A 24,295-nucleotide genomic window follows, 5' to 3' on the forward strand; every position below is an offset into this window, starting at 1 on the left:
TCCATTATGAATACTGCATCAAAAACCAATGTGATTGAACATTTTTAGATCTTATTGGAGAAGTTATTGCTTTCAGGGGAATGTTCAAGCAGACATTTTGGTTCTCAGTGACTAAATAGAACCGAACTAGTGTGTAATATATCTAAACCAGTATTACTGGTATTAATTTTCATATGTTTACAGTCTCGTAGCATCTTAATGACATAACAAATGGCATTTTTTGGAAATGCACTTTTTTGCCCTTATTCAAATGAACCAGAAAATACACAGTCGTCTACACACTATTTAGAAATAAAATTAAATGAACCAAATAATAAGAGGCTTTATTCAATTCTGTGTCTTCCACTGAAAACCACAAATCATGGAGAAATGACAGCATCCTCCAGCACCATATCTTTACATTTACATTCCTAATTTCAAAGAGTTTTTAGAAACAGAATGTGGTTCCTGCACACCATCAGAACCAAAACATTTGTAGGTGTCAATAACAGTTCTAAAAAAATCTAATAGTAGGAGCAGGTTATGCTTTGTATCACTTATTAAAAAAAGTTTTCATTTTTTGTTAGTGTTATGGCTGGTCTGCTGTGAGGATTGGATGCTGAGCTAGAGCAGAGCTGGCCTGTAATTTCATATTTCAGCAAGTAGAGCAGCAAGCAGTCAATCTCTGGTCTAACAATGCCTAAGTCTAACCAAAAGCGCTGTATTGGTCATATGATGAAAAAAGTAATTCAAAAACATATGATACATTTTTTTTTTTGCAAGACATAACAGCAGTATGAGTCACAGCAACACATCAGAGGGCTTTTTTCCTCTTACAAAAGAAACTATGAAACAGACATTTGAATGCTATTGCTCACAAAGGCAATGTAGTGTGAATGGCTGTGTTTCATATATAAAAAAGTGGCTGTGTTGTGATTGGCTAAAGCGGGTTATCATCCTGTAAAGTAATTGGTCCATTGTCACTGACTTTCATCACTTTCTCCATCACATCTCATGGTCTTGTGTTGAGCTGAGGGGTTGTCTGTAATGTAAACAAAATGTTATGTACAAAATGTTATACAGAGCAATGATTAGTGTACATTTTTAGTATTACACATTTGATCTATAATCTGAATTACAATTACCAGAAATATCATTTTAAATTTCAGTTTATTTCCATGCAGTTCCAAAATATTTTGCTGTGTATTTTTCCTGAAATACTATCATGGACTGCATGATGGCTGAAAAATCACAACGAAATCTCCTGATGAGGGGATGAAAGAACCACCATTACGAAGCTAATGAGTCATAATCAAATGAGAGTGTCACAAGCACACAGAATTCTCCTGAATTCTTGCTTTTTTATAACGAGGAAAATGTTTGGTCCAGATGACATGATGACATGCATAATGTTTGCTGGCACCCTCCACTGACTAAATGTATTTGAAGGTAAAGTTGCAAGACTGGAGGGGAACGGAACATAAAGAGAGGAGCTGGGAAACTGAGCATAGCCTGAGCATGTGACACGTTGACAGGAGGGGGTTTATATCTAGAATGCAGAAGTAGGGTGCATGAGCGCTGTCATTCATCTCAGCAGGTTCCTCCCTATGCAAGTCCAGAAGCCATAGTTGAAACAACATTGATGAACATGCATGTCATATGTGCATGTCCCTATTATTGAGAAATAGGAAAGTATGGTCCTTAATTATCAACAAGGTGTTGGTTTTTTCATTCAACCTTATTGAAAAGTAATCCAGGTCATTATCATAATTCCTCAACACATTGACATCATACTTTTTCTTGGTCCTCCTGCACTCACCACAGATAGGTGTCCTCCCTTTGACTTCACTGCTCTCAGCTCTGCACCATAAGTAAAGTCAATCACTCCCACCTTTCCTCGTGCCACGGCAAACTTAATACTAGACATGGAAAGAAAGACAAAAAAAGGTTAACAAAAGTCTTTATTAACAAAAGTCTTTATTAACAGGTTTATGTTTGCCAAACATAGCAAGTTAATCACAAATCTATTCAACAAGGGATAATAAATAAATTTTTAAGACTCATAATAGCTTTCTTCATGCTCCTGTGAATCAAACAGGCTGCAGACATGCATGCTTGTGATGCACAGTGCAGCCATCAGACATTGCTTACATTTTACCAAATTGTGATTTAAAAAATTATAGTTTCATATCAGGTGGTTCTGAGCCATTGAATTTCATTAGCATTAAAATACCCCATAATGTATCATAAAGAAGCATAAAGTCCTGTTCAAGGTTTCCGTGTGCTATAATGCAGTAGCTTGATTGAAAACATGCTGGCATGTTTTAATGAGAGCCTCTGTTGTAGCTCTGAAGTAGTGTTGAGTTGCTCAGCACTGCTTGACCAACCTGTCTTCACTAACATTGACACTATGGATTTTGTCAGCCATGACAGCCAGTTTAGTCACAGTCTCGATCACATGATCACACTGCAACACCAGGTCCCCCTAGAGAGAAATTCAAAGGTCAAACTATGCAAACTGTGTTGGACCAGAATTTCTGCAGAAACTTGACTAAGACGTCCCTTACCTTCTGCTTTCTGTCTGCTGTAGGCACATGTAGAACAAAGAAGCCATCGCTAAGGCTACTCACAGAGATACCTGCTCATATAGAATAATGATATTGAGAACAATGAGTTCACATTTGTACACTTTATACTTAAACAAGCAACAATCGAAAGATCTAATGGACTAGATGATGCTAGATGATAGCTATATGTTATTTTGAAGGGGACCTGTCAGCACCCAATGTGTTCCACCTGCTGGTTCTGCTCATTCATAGGCCTAAAATGATCTATATTCTAAAAGTCCAATGAAGTACAGCAACAGAATTAAACCATTTTTTGTAACTGCAACTGCATTCTACTATGTGCAGTGTGACTACAAACAGATCCTAAAGCATGATCTTACCAAGTAGAGTGCTGTATTCAATTCGCTGCTTCACTTTAGACTCCTGGACCAGAACTGTTGCAGATGAAGTCAGCAAGAGCTGGCGAGGGCGTGGGCGAAAGCCATGCCGATCATACTTTGTGACTGCAATGCCATACTGAGGCAAAATCAAAACAAAGGGAAAAAAAAATCACTCCATTTTTTCCCATCAAGTGACTCAGTGACACATCGAAACTCAGCAGCACTTCCCTAAACACAGTACTAAATATGGCACACTTGTATTTTACCTAGAATGTTAGTATCATCGCCAGCCATTTATTACCACAGAAATATAAGAGAAGTGTGAAATATTGTGGGTTAAACCCTTGCCGGTAAAAAAGGATGATTAATGTCATTTTGTTCAACACCACTGATTGTGCCGGTAAAGGGTAATTTTAAGAATTCAGCCTGGTGTGACTGACAAATGTAACAATATTTTGAGAAAAGGTTCCATTGACACTGAATTCCTATAGGAATTTTAAAGTAGGACATGATATTTTGAGGAATGAGTTTGATGATGGTTGTAACCTGTTATCAAGGAATGGATGTCACTTAGAATAACAAAATCTGTTTAAGTAGAAAAAAATTCCCATGATTACAATACTAATAACATGCTTCTAATTGATATGGTAGATTCATAAAATAAAGATTTCCTGGTAAACAGTGGAGGAAATAATTATTTGACCCCTTGCTGATTTTGTTTGTCCAATGACAAAAAAATGAAAAGTCTCAGAACAGTGTCATTTTAATGGTAGGTTTATTTAAACAGTGACAGATAGCACATCAAAAGAAAAATTGAAAACATAACTTTAAATAAAAGATAGAGACTGATTTGCATTTCATTGAGTGAAATAAGCATTTGAACCCCTACCAACCATTAAGAGTTCTGGCTCCCACAGAGTGGTTAGGCACACCTACTCAACTAGTCACCTTCATTAATGACACCTGTCTTAACTTGTCACCTGTATAAAAGACACCTGTCCACAGAATCAATCAATCAGGCAGACTCCAAACTCTCCAACACGGGAAAGACCAAACAGCTGTCCAAGGATGTCAAAATTAAGTATTAAGACAAAGTATTAAGTCTTTTTTTGTTAGAGGGTTCAAATATTTATTTCACTCAATTTTCCTTTTGATGTGCTATCTGTCACTGTTAAAATAAAACTACCATTAAAATGATACTGTTCTGAGACTTTTCATTTCTTTGTCATTGGACAAACTTACAAAATCAGCGAGGGGTCAAATAATTATTTCCTCCACTGTATTTAAAACTCTAGTCCTGAAGGAAAACTCTGATACAGATGCAAGTTTCAGACATGTCCAGACACAGTGATGACAAAGTCACAACTGTATTTGGAATAAGTCATTAAAATTAACGTAAGTTGAGGCCGAGGGTTAAAAATGTCTTTTCAGAAACAGACACACAGCTGGGGGGCAGCCACCACAAAAAACCCACCTTCACTTTGTCATTGCCGAGGGTTTGAAGAACTTTCAGGTTGATTTCTTCCGGATCTGCATCAAAAAAATGTGAAATGTTCATATCACATGGAGTATTTGCTCGATAAGCCCCTCCTTCATGCGACTGACTGACTTACCCAGTCGAGTGCCGACAAACAGCTTGGGGACACTCAGAGGGTAGCTGTCTTTGACATTCTTAAAGATCTCACTGGCTACCACCTTGTGCTCCAGCTGCCAAAGCCATGGAAGACAAAATCAAAAGAGAAAAAAAATGAAAAAATGTAATACTAATTTAATTATTTAATACGGCCAAAAAGTAAAAAATTATTGGTTTGTTGTGATTAAATATTTTATAAGGACGTATGCAGGTAAACTGGCTTCATGTAAACACCTGATTTTTCCACTCTGGCTGGATCGTCCTGACGTATGCACGCACCATGTTCCTCATGCGGAGTCTGCGCAGGTGTTCGGACGCCTGTTTGAGGCGATAAGGATTAGTCCATAGACTTGTAGGTTCATGTAACTAGATGTAAGTAGATGTATGTATGTGCAGTTTTGAATATACTCGTATACAACCCTGTTAGTGTAGCTGGAGAATGTGTTACTACAAGGTACATGTAATGTTGATGGTGTGTAGGTGTGTGTGTGTGTTGTAGTGAATGTTTAAGTGTAAATTGGTTTGTGTGTGTGTGTGTATAAATAAGTACTAAACGGTGGTAGTAGCCTAGCGGGTAACAAACTCGCCTATGAACCAGAAGACCCAGCTTCAAATCCCATTTACTACCATTGTGTCCCTAAGCAAGACACTTAACACTTGCTCCAGGGGGTGACTGTCCCTGTAACTACTGATTGTAAGTCGCTGTGGATAAGGGCGTCTGATAAAAGCTGAAGATTACACATACCTTCTCATTTATGATTGATTTTTTACATTATAGAACAAAACTGAACAAACAAGACTATGAAAAACCGCACATTAAGTTCTGAAATAAACAAGTACCTCCATGAGGCTGGGTGGAGGCTTTGGCCAACTCTTGTCCAACACCTTTTTGGGCAGGTTTCTCTTTATTGTCATAAGGAAGGAGAAGCGCACATGATCCAGGAAGAAATTGTTGCTATGACAACGTGGCTCATGGCGGAGGATGAAGCCTTTAATAAAGCTGATAGAGAATAAAGGGAAGCAAAGAGTGATAATGGAATGCATGTTTTTAAAAGTAAAATAATATTCAAGTTAGCATAGGCCCTCACAGACACACACACCTGCGTATGGTATCAGATGCTTGTCTGCGGCGTCTGGCCTTCCTCCTTCCTTTAACTCCCCTCCACCAAGACTGAATTGTGATGACTAAAGAAAAGAAAAAGTACGAGTCTGCCTGCGTCCAGTGTCTTACTATATAAAGGGGGGGTGGTTAAATTTCATTACTTTATGAATAATTTGTTGGTCACTTTAAACACTTTGCTATGCCAGGCTGTGAAACGTAATCACCAGTGCCTTGTGTCCCTAAATGCCTGGTGTTTGTTGTCTTGCAGGAGTGATAAACTTGTTAACTGATGTATTGTGTGCTCATATCAGATTGGGTAGTTATCCCAGGATAACATTGGCCGGTGTGTTACCTGCACGTCTGATGCGGTGGTATTTGGCCCACTCTCTGTAGCCCCTCCAGGAGGTCTGCAGTATGGTGGCTGTAGATGGTGGGTCAAAAGGAAGAGTGTTCATATAAGTGAAAAAAGAACAAAACATTTCATGTCTACAGTGTTTGCTTTCATGGTAGATATAATAATCTTATTCTAATGATGTATTTCCTGATATTGGCATAATGTGTCAACGTGTCTGCATAAAATTAAACAAAAATAAAATGTCAAAAAAATTGAAAGATGCATGAACATTGGAACCCTCAATAGCTTTTACCCCCAAACCCAAAGACACTTATCTATGATATACTACAAAACAGTGGTAAAACTGAAAGTTCTATAAAAGTTTATAAAATCCATTTAATCTCATAATTACACAGTCTTGTTATTCTGAGATTAACAGAATATTGTTGATACAGTGAAATGTTGTCTCATGACCACTTAATAATTGATGCACCTCATTAAACTCTCAAGAATGACAAAAGGCCTCTCAGTGACAGCTCATTAACTTATTAAACTCCCTCGGCACAGCGACATGCTGGTTTAGTAGTGAACACAAGTAAGCAACGTAATATTTAGAAATACAACTTACCCACAGTGGGTCTTTGGGCCTCCAGAGCATCCTCTGTGATGAAAAGTGTTTTTGGGAAGCGGATGAAGATTTTAGACCTGCAGATATGCAGAAAAACACAACATAATCGGCTAATCATGAAAGAATTTTATTTTGTCCTTTCTTTCATCCACATCCGATACAGTATAATATCTCTCTTTTACTAACTTTGAGTATTTATAAAGATATAATGAAGAGTCAACCACATTCACACACCACAAATATAAGCAAGTAAATAAGGTAGATTGTAGCATTCATTACTGCTCTATTGTCTGGCTGATACTACAGGGAGTGCAGAATTATTAGGCAAATGAGTATTTTGTCCACATCATCCTCTTCATGCATGTTGTCTTACTCCAAGCTGTATAGGCTGGAAAGCCTACTACCAATTAAGCATATTAGGTGATGTGCATCTCTGTAATGAGAAGGGGTGTGGTCTAATGACGTCAACACCCTATATCAGGTGTGCATAATTATTAGGCAACTTCCTTTCCTTTGGCAAAATGGGTCAAAAGAAGGACTTGACAGGCTCAGAAAAGTAAAAAATAGTGAGATCTTGCAGAGGGATGCAGAACTCTTAAAATTGCAAAGCTTCTGAAGCGTGATCATCGAACAATCAAGCGTTTCATTCAAAATAGTAAACAGGGTCGCAAGAAGCGTGTGGAAAAACCAAGGCGCAAAATAACTGCCCATGAACTGAGAAAAGTCAAGCGTGCAGCTGCCAAGATGCCACTTGCCACCAGTTTGGCCATATTTTAGAGCTGCAACATCACTGGAGTGTCCAAAAGCACAAGGTGTGCAATACTCAGAGACATGGCCAAGGTAAGAAAGGCTAAAAGACGACCACCACTGAACAAGACACACAAGCTGAAACGTCAAGACTGGGCCAAGAAATATCTCAAGACTGATTTTTCTAAGGTTTTATGGACTGATGAAATGAGAGTGAGTCTTGATGGGCCAGATGGATGGACCCGTGGCTGGATTGGTAAAGGGCAGAGAGCTCCAGTCTGACTCAGACGCCAGCAAGGTGGCGGTGGAGTACTGGTTTGGGCTGGTATCATCAAAGATGAGCTTGTGGGGCCTTTTCGGGTTGAGGATGGAGTCAAGCTCAACTCCCAGTCCTACTGCCAGTTTCTGGTACAGGAAGAAGTCTGCATCCTTCAAGAAAAACATGATTTTCATGCAGGACAATGCTCCATCACACGCGACCACAGCGTGGCTGGCAAGAAAGGGTATAAAAGAAGAAAAACTAATGACATGGCCTCCTTGTTCACCTGATTTGAACCCCATTGAGAACCTGTGGTCCATCATCAAATGTGAGATTTACAAGGAGGGAAAACAGTACACCTCTCTGAACAGTGTCTGGGAGGCTGTGGTTGCTGCTGCACGCAATGTTGATGGTGAACAGATCAAAACACTGACAGAATCCATGAATGGCAGGCTTTTGAGTGTCCTTGCAAAGAAAGGTGGCTATATTGGTCGCTGATTTGTTTTTGTTTTGTTTTCGAATGTCAGAAATGTATATTTGTGAATGTGGAGATGTTATATTGGTTTCACTGGTAAAAATAAATCATTGAAATGGGTATATATTTGTTTTTTGTTAAGTTGCCTAATAATTATGCACAGTAATAGTCACCTGCACACACAGATATCCCCCTAAAATAGCTAAAAATAAAAACAAACTAAAAACTACTTCCAAAAACATTCAGCTTTGATATTAATGAGTTTTTTCTGGTTCATTGAGAACATGGTTGTTGTTCAATAATAAAATTATTCCTCAAAAATACAACTTTCCTAATAATTCTGCACTCCCTGTAGTTTGGTAAAGCACATAATATAAAAGCTCTCACTTTGATGGCATGGCACCGTCTGCTTAAATATGTTTCTGCAGTGCTTGCGTATGTTGCATATGCCAGAGACCGTTACCAGTTCCTTATTCCACGATTTTCCTCACCTTCCCAGTTTGTACTCCTCTGGTTTGTAGCCGAGGTGTTTCACCAGCGTGGCAACTCCATCAGACAGTTGGCCCTGCCAGCTTGGCCATGTTTCAGGACACAGAGATTTATACCTGCCAATCAGAGCATAAAAACAGGAGTGTACAGATGCAAGGCCTTTTAAATTCAATGCATTACATTACCGGACATTACAATCATTGGCTAAACATTTTTATGCAACATTTAGTGGCAGCCTGATGACAGGGGCACAGTCACTGTATTATTGTTTTTTATTGATTTTCACAAGAGAGGACTGAATACAAGGACATTTTGCTGGTGAAAAATGTAACTTTTGTCTAAGAGTTATGTTTAGTGTTAAGGGTAAAGTGGACAAAATGGTAGAAAGTGTATAGTCATGCGGAAAATAGAACTTAGCGTTACTAATGTTAGTGTTTATAGTGTAAGTAGGTAATGTTAGTAAAAGAATAAACAGATCCATCCAGGACACGCAGCTGGATGTAGCACAACGCACCTACATTTTCTGGGATGGACCCACTTATGCACAAAAACATACATACATGTACATGCACACACATACAGGAAATATGTATACATGTACAAGCAAATTCAGTTGTGCAAATTTATATTTGAACACTCCCACATATTTTGAACGTGTATTCCTCAAAATTCACAGCAGGGCACTGTAGAGTGTTCGCGGTATGCTCAGTGAGACGGTTCTCTCACTTCTGCTGTAGGCAGAAAACAGAGGAAAGCCCTGCAGTCTGAAGCTCTTTCGTACCCGACACAGCGCAGCAGGTGTTCCTGTACGTTCTTACCAGAAGTGCTACCCGTCTACTTCGTGAGTGGTCTGTTAGAGTCATGCCACTGATTTCCGCTAAGGTTTTTTGCATTCATGTAGAAAAACAATTTTTCCACTAAGACACCACTTCCTGTGTGAATGCAGGGTCAGTACAGGGATTTACAGTAAATGGACTACGGAGTGCGGAAAGAAAGAACAGAAACTTGCACGTGAGAAGGTGGGTCTTCCAGATTGCTGTTGTTTTGTTGTGTTTTTTTTTAGTGATCACACCATTTGCTTCACTTTCATGCAGTCGCGTTCATGATTTTGAACCCTTGTTTTTTTGGTTCAACGCGAACTTGTTTAGGCTCTAATGAATATTAATGTATGCATTTAAAAACTTTCAAAAACTGACCTCTGTAAGAACGCCTGGTAATGCCGTCGGTAAGCAAAACCGGCCCTCCTGACCCGCAGGCTCTCCAGAAGGCCCAAATATTTCACCTGGTGCCTCACCAGCACCTCATCGAAGCGGCCTGGGGGCATGTATGTGTGCGAGAGACAGGTACAGAGCAGGTAGTCATTATTTACTACTCGTGTAGGGAAGAGAAAGACAGTAACACATCACACAGCTCAGCAGCAGCAGCAGCTCGTGTGTCTGTGGTTGAATGAGGTTCGCTGACAGCGAGTCTTTTGCCTGATTCCACAGACGGCACTACTGCTCTTTGTGATTGCCTATATGCTGGCTGTCTGTGTGTGATGGTGAGTGTGTGTGTGTGCACCTGGTTGTTTGCCATCATTAGGTTTGATACAGCGCATGTATGACGGCTCCTTCGACATCAGAATCTCCATCAGCTTGGCCAGACTGAGTTTAAACTGAGTGGCAGCCTGATGACACAGAGGCACAGTCACTCCTGTGTAGATATGTTTTCAGAAGAGAGGACTGCACACAAGGATATTGTATCTGTGAATACAAGTGCGAGTGTCTTACAGTCTCTGGGCGTTTCTGGTCAGTTATCTCCTCCCTGTGAAAGCACTGACTCATGAGGCGGTTTGATGACTGGCACATGACCTTGAGACAAAAGCAGCATCATTACTGGCTATAAGCAGCTCATTATATATAATAAAGCTAATATAACTAATATTACAAATAATCTGCACATGTTCTCACTTGGTGTTGAGTTGTTGAGACTCATTAAACACATTAATAATACAGTGTGTGGGTTGTGCTCTCTCTCTCTCTCGCAACTCCCTCACCTTCTTAAGGTTTCTATACAGAAGATCGTTATTTTTATCCAAAAATCCTGAAAATGGAAACAGAAAGAGCTGAGGAGATTTCCTTATGTAAATATAACACTAAGGGCTGTTCCCTCAAGTAGATTCACATCTGCACAGGGTACAGTACAGAGTGTGATTTCCCCCCAAAAAAAACACAGAACAAGAAATACCAAGATGTAATATGTTTGTATGTATGGACGGATGGACTCACCATGGACGTTGTAATTGACTTCTCCTGCGTAATGCAGCAGTCTAAACTCCTCTCTCCCCACTGCCTTACGAATCTTCCCGTTGGCCAGCTTGTGTCTAAATATAACACCCAGTCAGATTAATTAAATGTTTTAGTGAGCCTACAGAACACTTCTAATGAAATGATTGCTTATATATGTTTTGTAAAGCTTCTAACCACCTGATGGTTACTGGGAGGATATTCTTGGCTTGTGGAGTACCCACATACAAAAGTGCAAAAATCCCAGCACTCCTCTCTCCTCTACCCTCCAACCATCAAAACCTCACACTACCACACAAGCTTCATTATTGTTTAACTTCTGTTATATATATACCTAATATTTACCTAATAAAGTGCCCAAGGTACAAGGAAGGGGCTTAAAATAAAATGTTTGGGTGAGAGAGACTGACGTGACAAAATGTGCATGTCCGCCAAGGCTGTCCTCCATTTTCTCCAAGAAGGTAAGGTCACTGGCATCTCCTGGTCTGAGACACTCTTCGTCCTAATCAAAGGAACAAGCAAAAGCAATTTTTTTTTTTTACAGATCATACGGACCCATCACAGCAAAGTGAAGAGGGACAATATAATGTATTAAGTAATAAGTAAGCAAAAGAAAAAAAGACCCTATACAAGGAACTGCACAGACAACAATAACTCCATTTGCAAAATCAGATCCAAGTTCATGATAAAGTTAATGCATGGTTGGAGTTCATGCATCCTCAGACGTCTATCAACTCTACATTCACACAGATACCCACCAGAATGGAGATGATGCCTTTGTGCTTCTCCTCAATGAGGTCACAGATGATCTTGTTGTTGAAATAATTCACCGGCTCCCACTGAGGCATACAAATGAGAACAAAATCTACAACATAATACATCCCATACACCCAAAGCAATTTACCATAAGCCCTTATTTCTAAGCATAAAAACTAGATCTGAGCCCTAACAGTGAACCACTTCCAGCATATTAATTTAAGACCATCCCTATGGATCTAGGTGGACTAGGTGGAGACAGAACGCACTGAGTTCAGGATTAAAAAACTTTCACTCCGTTATCCTGTGTTCCCTGATCACCGGTCCTTATCAGACCTCTAAACTACATTCACAACCCTATAGTTTCATCACACTCTGCCATTCTCTCTCACCGCAATGCCCTCAGCCTCGTACTCCTCCTGCTCACTCTTCAGCGTAAGCTCGATGAAAAGCTGCTGAAGTTTCTCGTTACAGTAGTTAATGCAAAACTGCTCAAAACTGAATAAAAAAGGGAATAGAGAGAAATACAACTCAACAATCTCAGGAGTACAGAACTGACAAATATTCTGAAGAAAAATTAGACATCACACACCTGTTGTGCTGAAAAACCTCAAAGCCATAGATGTCCAGAAGTCCAATAACAGAGGCGCTCTTGTCAGAATAGTACATATCATTCTGAAAATATATGTTAAATTAAGACACAGTATCAGAATTAAAGCATACTATATGTGCAAGACACTATTTTAACCACTAGATGGTGCTACAGTTACATTGACTATTAGATAGATAGACGCAAATATGAGATAAAATAATATACACTAGGAATCAAAGGTTTGGACGCACCTACTCTGCGGCAGTTATGGAGACTAAGATTGAGCCATTTTGAAGATTTTTTTTGTAGCAGGAGAAAGTGAAGTATATTTGCTTAATCTGTTTTTTTTCAGTCGCCTCTTTTTACCTTCATGGCTGCTTTGTAATAATCAAAAACCACGTCATGAGATGCTCATTAACATGAGTGAATGATTACAGTGAACAGCATAAACCTTCAGAACTGAAGGAAAACATCCCTGTTAAATTTAGCTTTGGAGAGACTCAAACGGTCAAATTTTGTTGTTTTTTACACAACCTCACATTTGTTATTTCATTGTCCTGTGTCTTCAGTTTTGTTCTGTAATGTAAAAAATATAATATAAAATATAACAAAAAATATGTGTGTTGTATATGAAATAATACAGCTACAGATATGAGGAAATGCAGTGGGTCCAAAAAGAAAATTGAGTGTAACAAATTACGTATAGGGCACATCACACTATGAGTTCAGAGACAAATGCAATTACCTTAAACGCCAGCGACTGGTTGATTTTCTCCACCAGCCAGGTGAACATGCGGCCATATACCGCTTTCGCCAGGGCATCACGAGCTGCCAGTGCCTGCTCTAGGTTCAGGGGACTGATCATCTGAAGGAAACCACAGACAACATACAGTCCCTGACAAAAGTCTTGTCACTTGTGTACAAATTGACCTGAAATGCCACTGAAATATATTTCTAATCAAGATATTTTTTTACAAGAAATGGCTCATTTTATTCCCAACAGCTTTTGTAATAACGTTTCAGTGCAAACTGAAACTGTCAAAAAGTATTGTAATATTCAAAGCTTAGTAAAGCCCATTGCGTCAAGTATAGAGGATAAAAGATTTGAAGAGACTGGAGACGTTTTTGACAAGCCCAGGTCAGGCAGACCCCACAAGAAAACTGCTCAAGAGGACCGTTTGTTGGCTCGAAAATCCAAGGTCAGCCCATGTTCCACTGCAGAAGAGCTCCACCTGGTCAAGCAGAACAGTTTGTCGGATTCTGTCTCGAAATGGCCTACATGGTCAAATCAGTGCCCAGAAGCCAGCACTAAAGCACAAAAGACAAATAAAAAACCGTGTGGCATTTGCCAAGGCCCACAGCCTGCTAAAAGCATGGACGCTGGAAAAGTGGCAGAAGGTGGATTTTTCAGATTAATCTTCTGTTGAAGTACACCACAGTTGCCACAAATATTGCAGGAGACCTACTGGAGCCTGCGTGGATTCACCCAGAAAACAGTGATGTTTGGTGGTGGAAAAATCATGGTCTGGGGTTACATGTAGTATGGGGGGTGTGCAAGAGATCTCCACAGTGGAAGGCAACATCGATCAATAGTCTGAAATTCCAAGAAAGCTTCAGATTTATATTCTAACTTTTATATTCCCAACCATAAAAGAGACCAAATTCTGCAGCAGGATTGTGCTCCATCACATACTTTCATCTCCACATCAAAGTTCCTCAAGGCGAAGAAGAGCAAGATGCTCCAGGATTGGCCAGACCAGTCACCAGACATGAACATCATTGAGCATGTGTGGGGTAGGATGAAAAAGGAAGCATGGAAGATGAAACCAAAGAATATTGATGAACTCTGGAAGTCATGCAAGACTGCTTTCTTTGCTATTCCTGATGACTTCATCAATAAATTGTGTGAATCCTTGCCAATTGTATGAATGCCATCCTTCAAGCTCATGGAAGTCATACAAGATATTAAATTTGGATCTCACTGCACCATTCTACTTAATTTGCTGGCATATTTTTATATTTGCAGTAAATTTGTTCAATTTCTGTATAGGCGACAAAACTTTTGTTTTGCCAAAATTTGACCTTTCTGTCTCGATTAAATGATAAATCTTTTTTTCAGTGAAAATAACTCATTTCAATGCATTAAACTTCATTTGGTAGGTTTTAGCTTTTCATATGAGCTATTTCTAACACCAATTGATTAATTAAAAGTCAGGTTAATAGCAGTGAATAAACACAATCTTATGGTTTCTGTTGATATTGTCAAGAACAGGTATGATAGCCCACTCAGTGAGTGTCTTTCAAGATGTAAAATCAAAAAGCCTGGGCCAAGGCATTAGGTGGGCAGAGGGAATGTGAGCAGAGGGGAGCACACCATACCTCCTCGCCTTTGGCAGTGATTTTCCTGTGTGTTAGCGCTTGACTCAGCTCGGCCCCATCCACTCCCAGCAACTGTCAAAACAACACAGCGTGTTATTCACACACAGAGTGTGTGTCTGGCTTAGCTTTGCTTGCATTAAGATTCCTGATCTAAATACAAATACAGAGAAGCGAGACTCACACTGGCTGCAGATTTGAGCTGCGCATCCGATGTGATGTGAGTCTCTCCGAACTCATCTTCCCCAAACTGTGTGTTCCCCATGTGCAGAACACTGGCAACAGTTTCCAGCAGCTCCTAATCAGAGAGATATTAGATATTGGTAAGAGCACTTTTAGGCATGCTCCAATGTGTGTGTGTGTGTGTGTGTGTGTGTGTGTGTGTGTGTGTGTGTGTGTGTGTGTGTGTGTGTTTGACTAACTGTTATTTCCTCTTCACTAAAGCCAACCACAGTCAGAGCTTTTCTCACAACCTTCCAGTCGTTACGATCATTCACAGAGCTCACCCTCACACAGTTCCCCTGTGAGCAGAGATGTATGCACACACATATGCACAGACACAGATAAAACAAATACAAACACAATTAATCCTTAATCAATTTGCCAATAGGACAAAACACACACACAAGAAAACTCTTAATCCTTAATAATCTGTAATTATTTCCCACAGAACACATACACGTGCATGCATCAGGTAGTAACAAATGTACACACACTCTCGTACACACACTCGTCATTAATTACTGGTGTGCTGTGAGCTTCTGACATCTCCTGAAAGCGTGGAACAACAATGAACATAATCCATAACAGTCTTCAATTCTTGCACACACATACATAATCATACACATACACACATATACTACACACACCTTAAACAGATAGTGATAGTGCTGGGCGTTCCTCTCCAGTGCCAATCTCTTCAGCAAGTGCTCCTCCCCTCCTTCCAGCAACTGGTAGAAGATGTGGAAGTTTCTCTCCCCATGGTTCTGGTGCACAACCCGAGACTTCTCCAGCAAGTAGTTCAGGATATGGCCCCCGATTGGAGCACCCTGAAGAGACGGAGCTCAAGATTAGGATGACAAGTACAGCAACAGTTCAAGTGAGGTCTTTTCTGTCCAGATTATGCAGACGATACGCAGAGAGAAGCCCAGATTGCAAATTACATTACTGCAGCAAATCTTTCTGTATGTTCGTTTAGTGAACACCAAAAACCCACAGACCAATTACAATATTATAATACTTTGGCTCATTGTCCAAAATTATATATAATAAAATTGTAATATATTAAATTTATTGTTAGCTCCCATTTCTAAATACATTGGTAACCCATATGCATCATTGTTTCATGTGTTGTTTGGAAAAGGTTATAGTAAAGTCAAACAATGTCATGGAATATTGCTGCAGCACAACACTAGATGGGGTTATTTAAATAGTAGGCTTTGTTAAAAGTTTACCTCATAATCAAACTGGATGTCCATGTATTTGCCAAAGCGACTGGAATTGTCGTTACGTAGCGTTTTGGCATTTCCAAAGGCCTGTGTATAAAGATGAAATTCAGACATTCAGCACATCCCGATATCATAAAGAATGCATACAAGCTGGGAGGGGGGGCACCATATGCTAACTTGCAGTAGCCGAGGTGGATGAAGAGGCTACTGCAACCCAACATTACAGGCTGTGCCAGAGGTGACAAGTGTCCCTGACACTAACACTTACTTGTGCAGTGCATAGTGCCTTTAAAATACAAGTCAGAGTACAAGACTGAGAGTGTTGAGTCTGTTTATAAACCCAGCAAGAAAACGTGCGAACAAGAAAAGGAGGACAGGGCGCTAGTTTAGCTGACGGACGCCTTGTTCATGCCCTCTGATGTGAGGCCGAGTCCGTTGCTAATGTTCTGCAGTAAAACGTGCACAGCCTTGAACAGTCACTACCACCTCCTCGTGTGGGTGGGTGGTGTGGTGATTGTTTCTGAAATTATTTCTGAATGTTGAGTTCCTTTCACTATCCACTTATTCATCAAAGATGCTTTTATAAAGCAGCTGACAGAGTGCTTTCTTGCTTCAAATGAAACAAGTAGTAATACATTAAGAGTTGTGTTTCTAACAAATGTGTCCTTTTCACTCCCTTGACCTGATGAAAATGCTGTTTAATATTCCCAACAGGGGTCACAAGCGAACAAAGAGACCATTGGATATCAAGTACAAGAAACAATATTTTTACAGATGTTCTTAAGATCTTTTTCCAATAATTCCATGTTCTTTCTGGACAGATCAGAAGGTGTTATACTTCACATTCATTTTATGAATTTTATTTAGATGCCTGAGATGCCTAATTTCTTTCATTTCTGTGAGCAATCCTCTCCAAAGTGCTGGAATTTTTTAAAACTCTTTTTCAATTTGTGCCTGCCATTTTTAATGTACCTCCAGCACTGGTGTGGACTGAAGGAGCTTCTCCTTGATGGAGGCGCTGTTCTCCCGAACAGGGCAAGTGGCGGAGTAGTACAGCAGGATCTTTTTGGAAGCCTCTGTCTTTCCCGCTCCACTTTCTCCCGAGATCAGGATGCATTGGTCTCTGCGCTCTGTCCGCAATGCCCGATAGGTGTTATCTGCTAGGGCAAAACTAAGGCACAGGAAAAACTTACAAAAATACAACAAGGCAAGACATTTTTGACAATTTAACAGTAAAACAGGCATCAGGCATCATGATGTAGAACTAACAGGGAAATCAGAACAGCGGTCTGTCCTATAAAAGATCTCATACTGGCCTCTCGCAGGCATAGTAAGCTTTTATTTCATGATAAGCCCTGTAAGTGTATTGGAGTAATAGTGGTTCGTAAATGAAGCTTCTCAGTTACATGCAAGGATGTGAAAGAAGGCTTTCAGCAATGATCCACCCACAGCAGCAGATGTTTTGTAGAGACTCAGGAAAAGGCTGTTTGAACCCTGATGCAGAGGAAGAGCTCTGGGCAGAAGGCAGCTAGACACAGGCCGTGGACAGCTTGGAGCCCACTCAGGAAGCTCTGGCAGAGAACACCAGGGGTGGGAAAGGGGTGTTTGTCCTCACTGCTCTGGGATCTCCAGGAAATATGACTCATGTTGCGTGAATGGGCGGAATGCACTCCGGGATTCCCATGCACAAATATGTTCACAGACTTACATACACACACATTTATATAAAAACTCACATATGAGGGGATATCTCGTAAAAGTTGACCCCTCGGTATCGTTCCATTTGCGGCTTGGAGTAAATCTCCAACTCCTTATATGGATTCATTGACACCAACACCGAGCCAATGTAAGTCTGAAACACACACGAGTAAACCGAGCAGCATACACAGCAAGGTTAGGAAGAACAACAGTTTTTTTTTGGAAATGTTCTTTCTCATCTTCTTTAAATAGAGGTTAGTTTTCAACTGGTGACACAATATCGTGCCATTAATCAGAAGATTGTTTCTTTTTGTCTGTTGTTCATGAATGTTCATGATAATTCCATTCATCCAAACATCTATTAACACTGTTGAAAGAGTGTGTGTGTGTGTGTGTTTGTGTGTGTGAGTTTCTCACATAGATGAGGTTCTCACGGAAACGGCGACGCAGGTTCTCGATGAACGCTGCCTCACTGGTGTAGTTCTCCAGTAGCAGGAAGTCCTGTACCCCCACCCTATCCCTTGCAGTCAGTGCACTCTCCATGACCAACCTCACAGCACCCTCCACCTCCACCTCCTAGGCAGAAATGGAGAAAGCAAAGTAAGAGTAGGTGCAGAGGGAGGGAAGAAGAGAACAGAATACAGCAGAATGTTCCGTGTTCTCGTTGCATCTTGTTTATAGGCTTGTAAGACCGTCTTAATGCAGACACACTGCACAAAACAATACAAATATATATATATATATATATATATATAAACACACACACACACACACACACACACACATACATACATACATATATATATGTATGTATGTATGTATGTATATAAAATATATATACATACAAAAATGTTTTTATTTATATATATATATAAAAAATAATTTTTCTTCGTCTAGCACTTAACAATCTCCGGGCATGCTCTTTGCTGACAAGTTAGGCCCTATCAGGGATCTTAGTTTTTGTAAACTCAAAATCTATAGAAATCGAACGAGAATTGCTGGTGTCTTCCTCCTGTAAGTCGCTTTGGATAAAAGCGTCTGCAAAATAAAGTAAAGTAAAGTAAAGGTAATAAAATAAATAAAGTGAAGTGATTGTCACATGTGATACAAAGCAGCACAGCACACGGTGCACACAGTGAAATTTGTCCTCTGCATTTAACCCATCACCCTGAGTGAGCAGTGGGCAGCCATGACAAGCGCCCGGGGAGCAGCGTGTGGGGACGGTGCTTTGCTCAGTGGCACCTCAGTGGCACCTTGCCGGCTCGGGATTCGAACCAGCAACCTTCTGATTACAGGGCCGCTTCCTTAACCGCTAGGCCACCACTGCCCCAACCTCTGCATTTAACCCATCACCCTGAGTGAACAGTGGGCAGCCATGACAGGCGCCCGGGGAGCAGTGTGTGGGGACGGTACTTTGCTCAGTGGCACCTCAGTGGCACCTTGGCGGATCGGGATTCGAACCGGCAACCTTCTGATTACGGGGCCGCTTCCTTAACCGCTAGGCCACCACTGCCCCATACGCTAATACGCTGAACACTCCTTTCATAAGCCGAACCTCCTGCCTCTCCACTCCACAGAGCACGTTATCACACACAGAGGTGCATGTATTCATCACACACACACACACACACACACACACACACACACACTGTCACTGGTGTGTGTGTACATGTATACATCCTTATCAGACGCACGCATGCATGGAGGGGCACGTGCATACAGTCTAGACTGTCTGTGTATATATAAATTCGATAAACTCGGAGACAGACACATAATAAACTACAGCTTCACCACAAACACACAGCAACTAAGTAGAGAGTCAACTTTCAGTCTCTATTACCAAACATATTATTTAACCATATATCAAATGTTATACTACACTCCCACGTGTAAAAGCAGCTTTGGAGACCAATAAGAGTAACACTGGGCTTTCCTGCAGACCGATGCTTGTTAAGATCGTTACGGGGGTTATATGGCAAAGAAAAAAAATAAGAACAACAGTGGACCCAAGCCAAGGGAAGATCATATCACACAAAACACACACACACAAACAAACAGATTCAATAAACCAATATAGAACTGCACATTTACACACTCATGTACTCATAACATACAAAAAAACCCACTCAACAAACAGATATACAACCATCCGGCACTGGAAGGCTAATCCCCAAATGTGCACGCACACCACAATCTTGCACACTCCATAAACACGCCCCATCCATGTTGTTTGCAACCCCCACCCAATCTGAGAATCCCATTAGGGCATTGTTCAACCTCAGGTTTCTGCAGGTGGCCTTCCTGTCCCCACATTCACAAATAAACACACAAAAGTTCACAGAAACCCACAGGCCTTCCTTAACAGCTCAGGCACAATCAGATCTTCCGATGCACAACGGATGGGGTTAATAGTTGTTATTCTGAAGGCAGGATACAAGAGCGTGCTTTAGAAGTTCCACCTCTGCAAATAAATATCACCCCCTGAGTGCCAACAGAGAATACAATACTCCCTCGCTCTCTCTCCTTTCACACAAACACACACGCACAGAGACACTCGATCATGTGTTAGAAAACATCTGTGGACCCAAAGATTTCACCTTAAATATACTAGAAGGAGGCATCTTACAATCTCTCTGAAACATTCTAATCTGGTTTCTGTTCACTGCAATGTACTGAGACTGCAGTCCTCAGGGTTGACCTTCTGCCAGCAAACACAGAGGCTACCTGTTTAATTCTTCCACTTGATAGAAGTTCTGCTTGTGACAACACATCATTTCACATTGTATAATATGGTATTATTGATACCGTAATTTCCTGTATTGCTCATGTTTCTCTCATAGGCAACGATTTATGAGCAATAATACAGTCAAATCATACATTGCCCAAGTTCCGCAAGGCCTGTCTATGCAGTTCCCAGACTGCATTATTTATATGTTAAGCAGATGATACACCAGATCTACACCAGAGCACCCTCCTGCACTTCACTAACGCCTCCATCTCTGGTTAAACATTAAACTTTATGATGACAGAACAGATGCATTTTTAATCCATCCTAGTACCCTGTCTGCAATTTACTCAACTTTTATCAGCTGTGATGATGATGTCATGCACAAGTAGCTCTGTAATATTATAATAGCAAACACTTAAACATGTATTATACTGGCCATCAATATATTATTTCTCTAATCATTCATCTGCTCTTCATTCATTCTCTCTTGCCTTTCTAACACCCCTTTGCAAAGACAAACTGAAACTCAGTCCATGTACTCCCCCAAGGTGAAATACCTTCCCCTGTACCACACTGACATATTCATCTAATTAGCATATTTCCCAGGGGGCCTCAGGGGTTAAGACAGATGTGGCGAAACAGGTGGAGTGGAAGAGCGCTTTTCAAGCCAAAGCTTCAGCCTCTGGGGTGTGGCTGATCAGGCCTCACAAAGGGGAACGCCAGAGGGTTCAATTTTCCATTAATATCCTTTTAATAGTGTGCCTCTGATTCCTTCATGACTCTGCAGAATGGTAGGACAAGTCCATGCAGGAATAAGTATATCTGTAGTATGCATTGTACAGTTGGATCCACTACGATGCATGTCCTCATGGAAAGAATATTTACTTTCTGCATTTTAAAGAATCATTGCGGGTGATTGCATAACAGATTGATGTTATTATGGAACAAACAGCTGGTACAAATGACATATTTTTTTCAAATGGAAATAAATAGAGAAAGCAGCATTAGTTGAGACAAACAAATTATTTAGGAGCCAATCATAGCTAATGTCCCTTGAGGAACTATCTCAACTGTACATATTTCAGCAAAAGACTTAAAACATAAAGTGAAAGTGAAGTGATTGTCACACGTGATACCCAGCAGCACAGCAAACAGTGCACACAGTGAAATTTGTCCTCTGCATTTAACCCATCACCCTGAGTGAGCAGTGGGCAGCCATGACAGGAGCCCGGGGAGCAGTGTGTGGGGACGGTGCTTTGCTCAGTGGCACCTCAGTGGTACCTTGGCAGATCGGGATTCAAACCAGCAACCTTCTGATTACAGGGCCGCTTCCTTAACCGCTAGGCCACCACTGCCCCTAAAGCATGCTACATTAACATTTAAGGTATTAAGCAGACACCATTAAAGTCCAGTGCCCCTGGAGGGTTAAGTGGAGGGTTAAGTGTCTTGCTCAGGGTCACAATGGTAGTAAGTGGGGTTTGAACCTGTGACTTTGTGGTCTTCTTCATAGGCGAGTGTCTTACCCACTAGGCTACTGGCAATCCACGTTCATTCCACAACAGAAAATATTACCATTATTATAACAATACTAATACTAACAAATCCTGCATAGTCAAGGTGCATATGCATAAGTGGTTCATGCATGTGCCTAACTCTTATTACAACATTCAGACAGAAACGGCAGGCAAGACATAGACACAGTTGGCTCAAAAAATGTTGTCACAAGGTGCAGCTGTTGTTATGCTCATAGTCATGAGTTTTCAGGCTTTCAAAGAACAGTGTGTGTTAATGAACTAAATTAAATTTTGTAGATTTTGTAAACTGTACTAAGCATGCAGTCAGTCTCTCAGTGCCATTATGCATATTTGAAATTCTAAAAATCTTAATTTGCCGTTGAGCTTTCAGTAGTGCAGCTTTCCTATTCTGCTTGATTTGCAATAGTACTGTTGCAACTGGCATACATGTTTGGGATAACTGCTCTGTTGAAAGGGGTCGGTAAGATCTCATGTACACACCAACATTGGCATTCAAATCCTGATTTTTTACAATTGAATGAAGTTCACCACTTCATTCCAGGTCTTTTCAACCTAATTTCAGTTCACCTTAATCAAATTAGAATTAAACAACAAACTCACTCACTTTCAATAACCGCTTATTCATACAGTCGTGGCAGACGGAGCCCATCCCGGAACATTGAGCTCTGCAAGCCCAAGACAGGATGTACATAAGTCAGTATTTCCCATAGTGTGCAGCAGATGGTTAAAATAAACCAGAGAACCCGGAGGAAACTTGCACCAACACAGGGAGAGCATGCAAACTCCACACACAAGGTCCAAATCAGGAGTCAGACTCACAACCTTGGAGGTGTTTGGCCACACACGCCACTGACTGCCAACAACAAACTTATGAGTCATAAAATAACTAAAACTAGATTTTTGCTACTAGACGGCTGATAAAGACCTGTTCTGACCATCTGTTCTGAAAAAGATCTACGAACACAGTGAGCACCGTGGTGTTTAGCTGAGACTCAGAAGCACTGTATAGTTTTAAGGCTTTATCACCATTAAGCAGTAGCCACTGGCCACTGGTTGTCTACAAACACAAGAGTCTTAATAATGTCTGCTTGACTGTTGATCGTCGGTTAATGCAGCAATCTATTAGTACTCAAAATGTTGAATGAGTCTCTCAGACACTGAGAATCCAAGACGGTTGCTGCCATAGCTAGTGGCTGAAAACCGTAGTAACATACTACTAGCGCTTATGTCATTAGATCAGCCTCTAAGAACGTTTCTGTGAACATGTTGCCATGCATTGCTTTGTTGTGGATGTTGTTATGACTTGGTATGGCCATGATTTTCCAACTTGTACTGAAATACAAATCACCTCAGGCATGATGTCATTCCCCACAGACTCATCTTACAAGGCAAATGGAATTAGCAGTGTATTGTAGCTCTATAGCATGAAAGTCACAGGTAATGTAGTTCTGAAACAACATGTGACATTTTTGAGAAGAGAAGATAATGTAGTGTTTAGCTAATGAGAGGGAAATACAGCTTTTACATTGTAGGTTACAATAGTTATCTAGTTACCCCATACTTACCCAGTAGTTTCAACAGGGACACTCCCCCTCTAGCTACTCAGGGTTAAGTGCCTTGCATCGTTATGGTCATCTGGTTCATAAGTGAGTGTGTTATCCACTAGGCTACTACCCAGTGCTCGAGTTGAGGGGGATGTCACCCCCCTGAAATACCAACAGTCAAAAGCAGTCAAGGAATGTATAAGTATAGGAAAATGATGACGGAATCACGAAATCCAACAAATAAAATGGAATCTGTTGTGTTTCTGGCTTCTGAAGCCCAGTACACATGTTTCCGTGATGTTCGGACACACCAACACAATGAAAACGCGTGGTCAGCTACGGTGAAAAGGCTGTCAGTGTCGAATCCAGACCACTTGCACGATCAGTTACATGCAAACTCACACTTTGTTGAAGAGTGATTAAATATGATTTGTCATATTGCCTTTGTTTTTTTTCACATCTACTTCATAATCACAGTTTTTAGGTAAATAAATACGCTTATAACGAAAAACATGGAATTCAAAAGAAAATAACTAAAGTCAGGAAAAAATAAGCAGAGCCTATTAGGCAGTAGCAGTAATAGAAATGATACATACATTTGCTGAGAGGCCACTGTGGCACACCTTCCCCTTCAACTATGGCAAGCCAACAGGGCCAATAAATGGCAAGTTCACGACACGTTTTTGAAGAGTTTGTAGGCTGTAGAGTGCAGCACACACACCGGGATTTCAGTGAAAATT

At 40.6% G+C, this 24,295-nt stretch overlaps 1 protein-coding gene across 3 annotated transcripts in view; it reads right to left on the reverse strand.

Moving 5' to 3' along the window:
* Positions 1-297: 297 nt before the first annotated feature.
* Positions 298-24,295, reverse strand: part of LOC114773132 (unconventional myosin-Ic-like) — a 30,907-nt gene continuing 6,909 nt past the window's right edge. For all 3 annotated transcript variants that reach the window (XM_028965661.1, XM_028965659.1, XM_028965658.1), the window contains exons 2-32: positions 18,166-18,324; positions 17,787-17,902; positions 17,023-17,221; positions 16,057-16,137; positions 15,472-15,651; positions 15,025-15,123; positions 14,787-14,900; positions 14,606-14,677; positions 12,972-13,091; positions 12,227-12,309; positions 12,027-12,132; positions 11,637-11,717; positions 11,289-11,380; positions 10,861-10,955; positions 10,629-10,675; positions 10,363-10,443; positions 10,154-10,259; positions 9,790-9,907; positions 8,596-8,709; positions 6,624-6,700; positions 6,014-6,082; positions 5,660-5,744; positions 5,400-5,559; positions 4,794-4,877; positions 4,540-4,633; positions 4,401-4,456; positions 2,927-3,062; positions 2,547-2,617; positions 2,367-2,464; positions 1,799-1,898; positions 298-1,021 (exon numbers count right to left, since the gene is read on the reverse strand). In XM_028965661.1, coding sequence (XP_028821494.1) covers positions 992-1,021; positions 1,799-1,898; positions 2,367-2,464; positions 2,547-2,617; positions 2,927-3,062; positions 4,401-4,456; positions 4,540-4,633; positions 4,794-4,877; positions 5,400-5,559; positions 5,660-5,744; positions 6,014-6,082; positions 6,624-6,700; positions 8,596-8,709; positions 9,790-9,907; positions 10,154-10,259; positions 10,363-10,443; positions 10,629-10,675; positions 10,861-10,955; positions 11,289-11,380; positions 11,637-11,717; positions 12,027-12,132; positions 12,227-12,309; positions 12,972-13,091; positions 14,606-14,677; positions 14,787-14,900; positions 15,025-15,123; positions 15,472-15,651; positions 16,057-16,137; positions 17,023-17,221; positions 17,787-17,902; positions 18,166-18,291 — 3,090 coding nt within the window. In that variant the 5' untranslated portion in view covers positions 18,292-18,324 and the 3' untranslated portion in view covers positions 298-991. The remainder of the gene's footprint in view (positions 1,022-1,798; positions 1,899-2,366; positions 2,465-2,546; positions 2,618-2,926; positions 3,063-4,400; positions 4,457-4,539; positions 4,634-4,793; positions 4,878-5,399; positions 5,560-5,659; positions 5,745-6,013; positions 6,083-6,623; positions 6,701-8,595; positions 8,710-9,789; positions 9,908-10,153; positions 10,260-10,362; positions 10,444-10,628; positions 10,676-10,860; positions 10,956-11,288; positions 11,381-11,636; positions 11,718-12,026; positions 12,133-12,226; positions 12,310-12,971; positions 13,092-14,605; positions 14,678-14,786; positions 14,901-15,024; positions 15,124-15,471; positions 15,652-16,056; positions 16,138-17,022; positions 17,222-17,786; positions 17,903-18,165; positions 18,325-24,295) is intronic.

This window comes from Denticeps clupeoides, unplaced genomic scaffold, assembly GCF_900700375.1.
Source record: "Denticeps clupeoides unplaced genomic scaffold, fDenClu1.1, whole genome shotgun sequence".
NCBI classification, from domain to species: domain Eukaryota; kingdom Metazoa; phylum Chordata; class Actinopteri; order Clupeiformes; family Denticipitidae; genus Denticeps; species Denticeps clupeoides.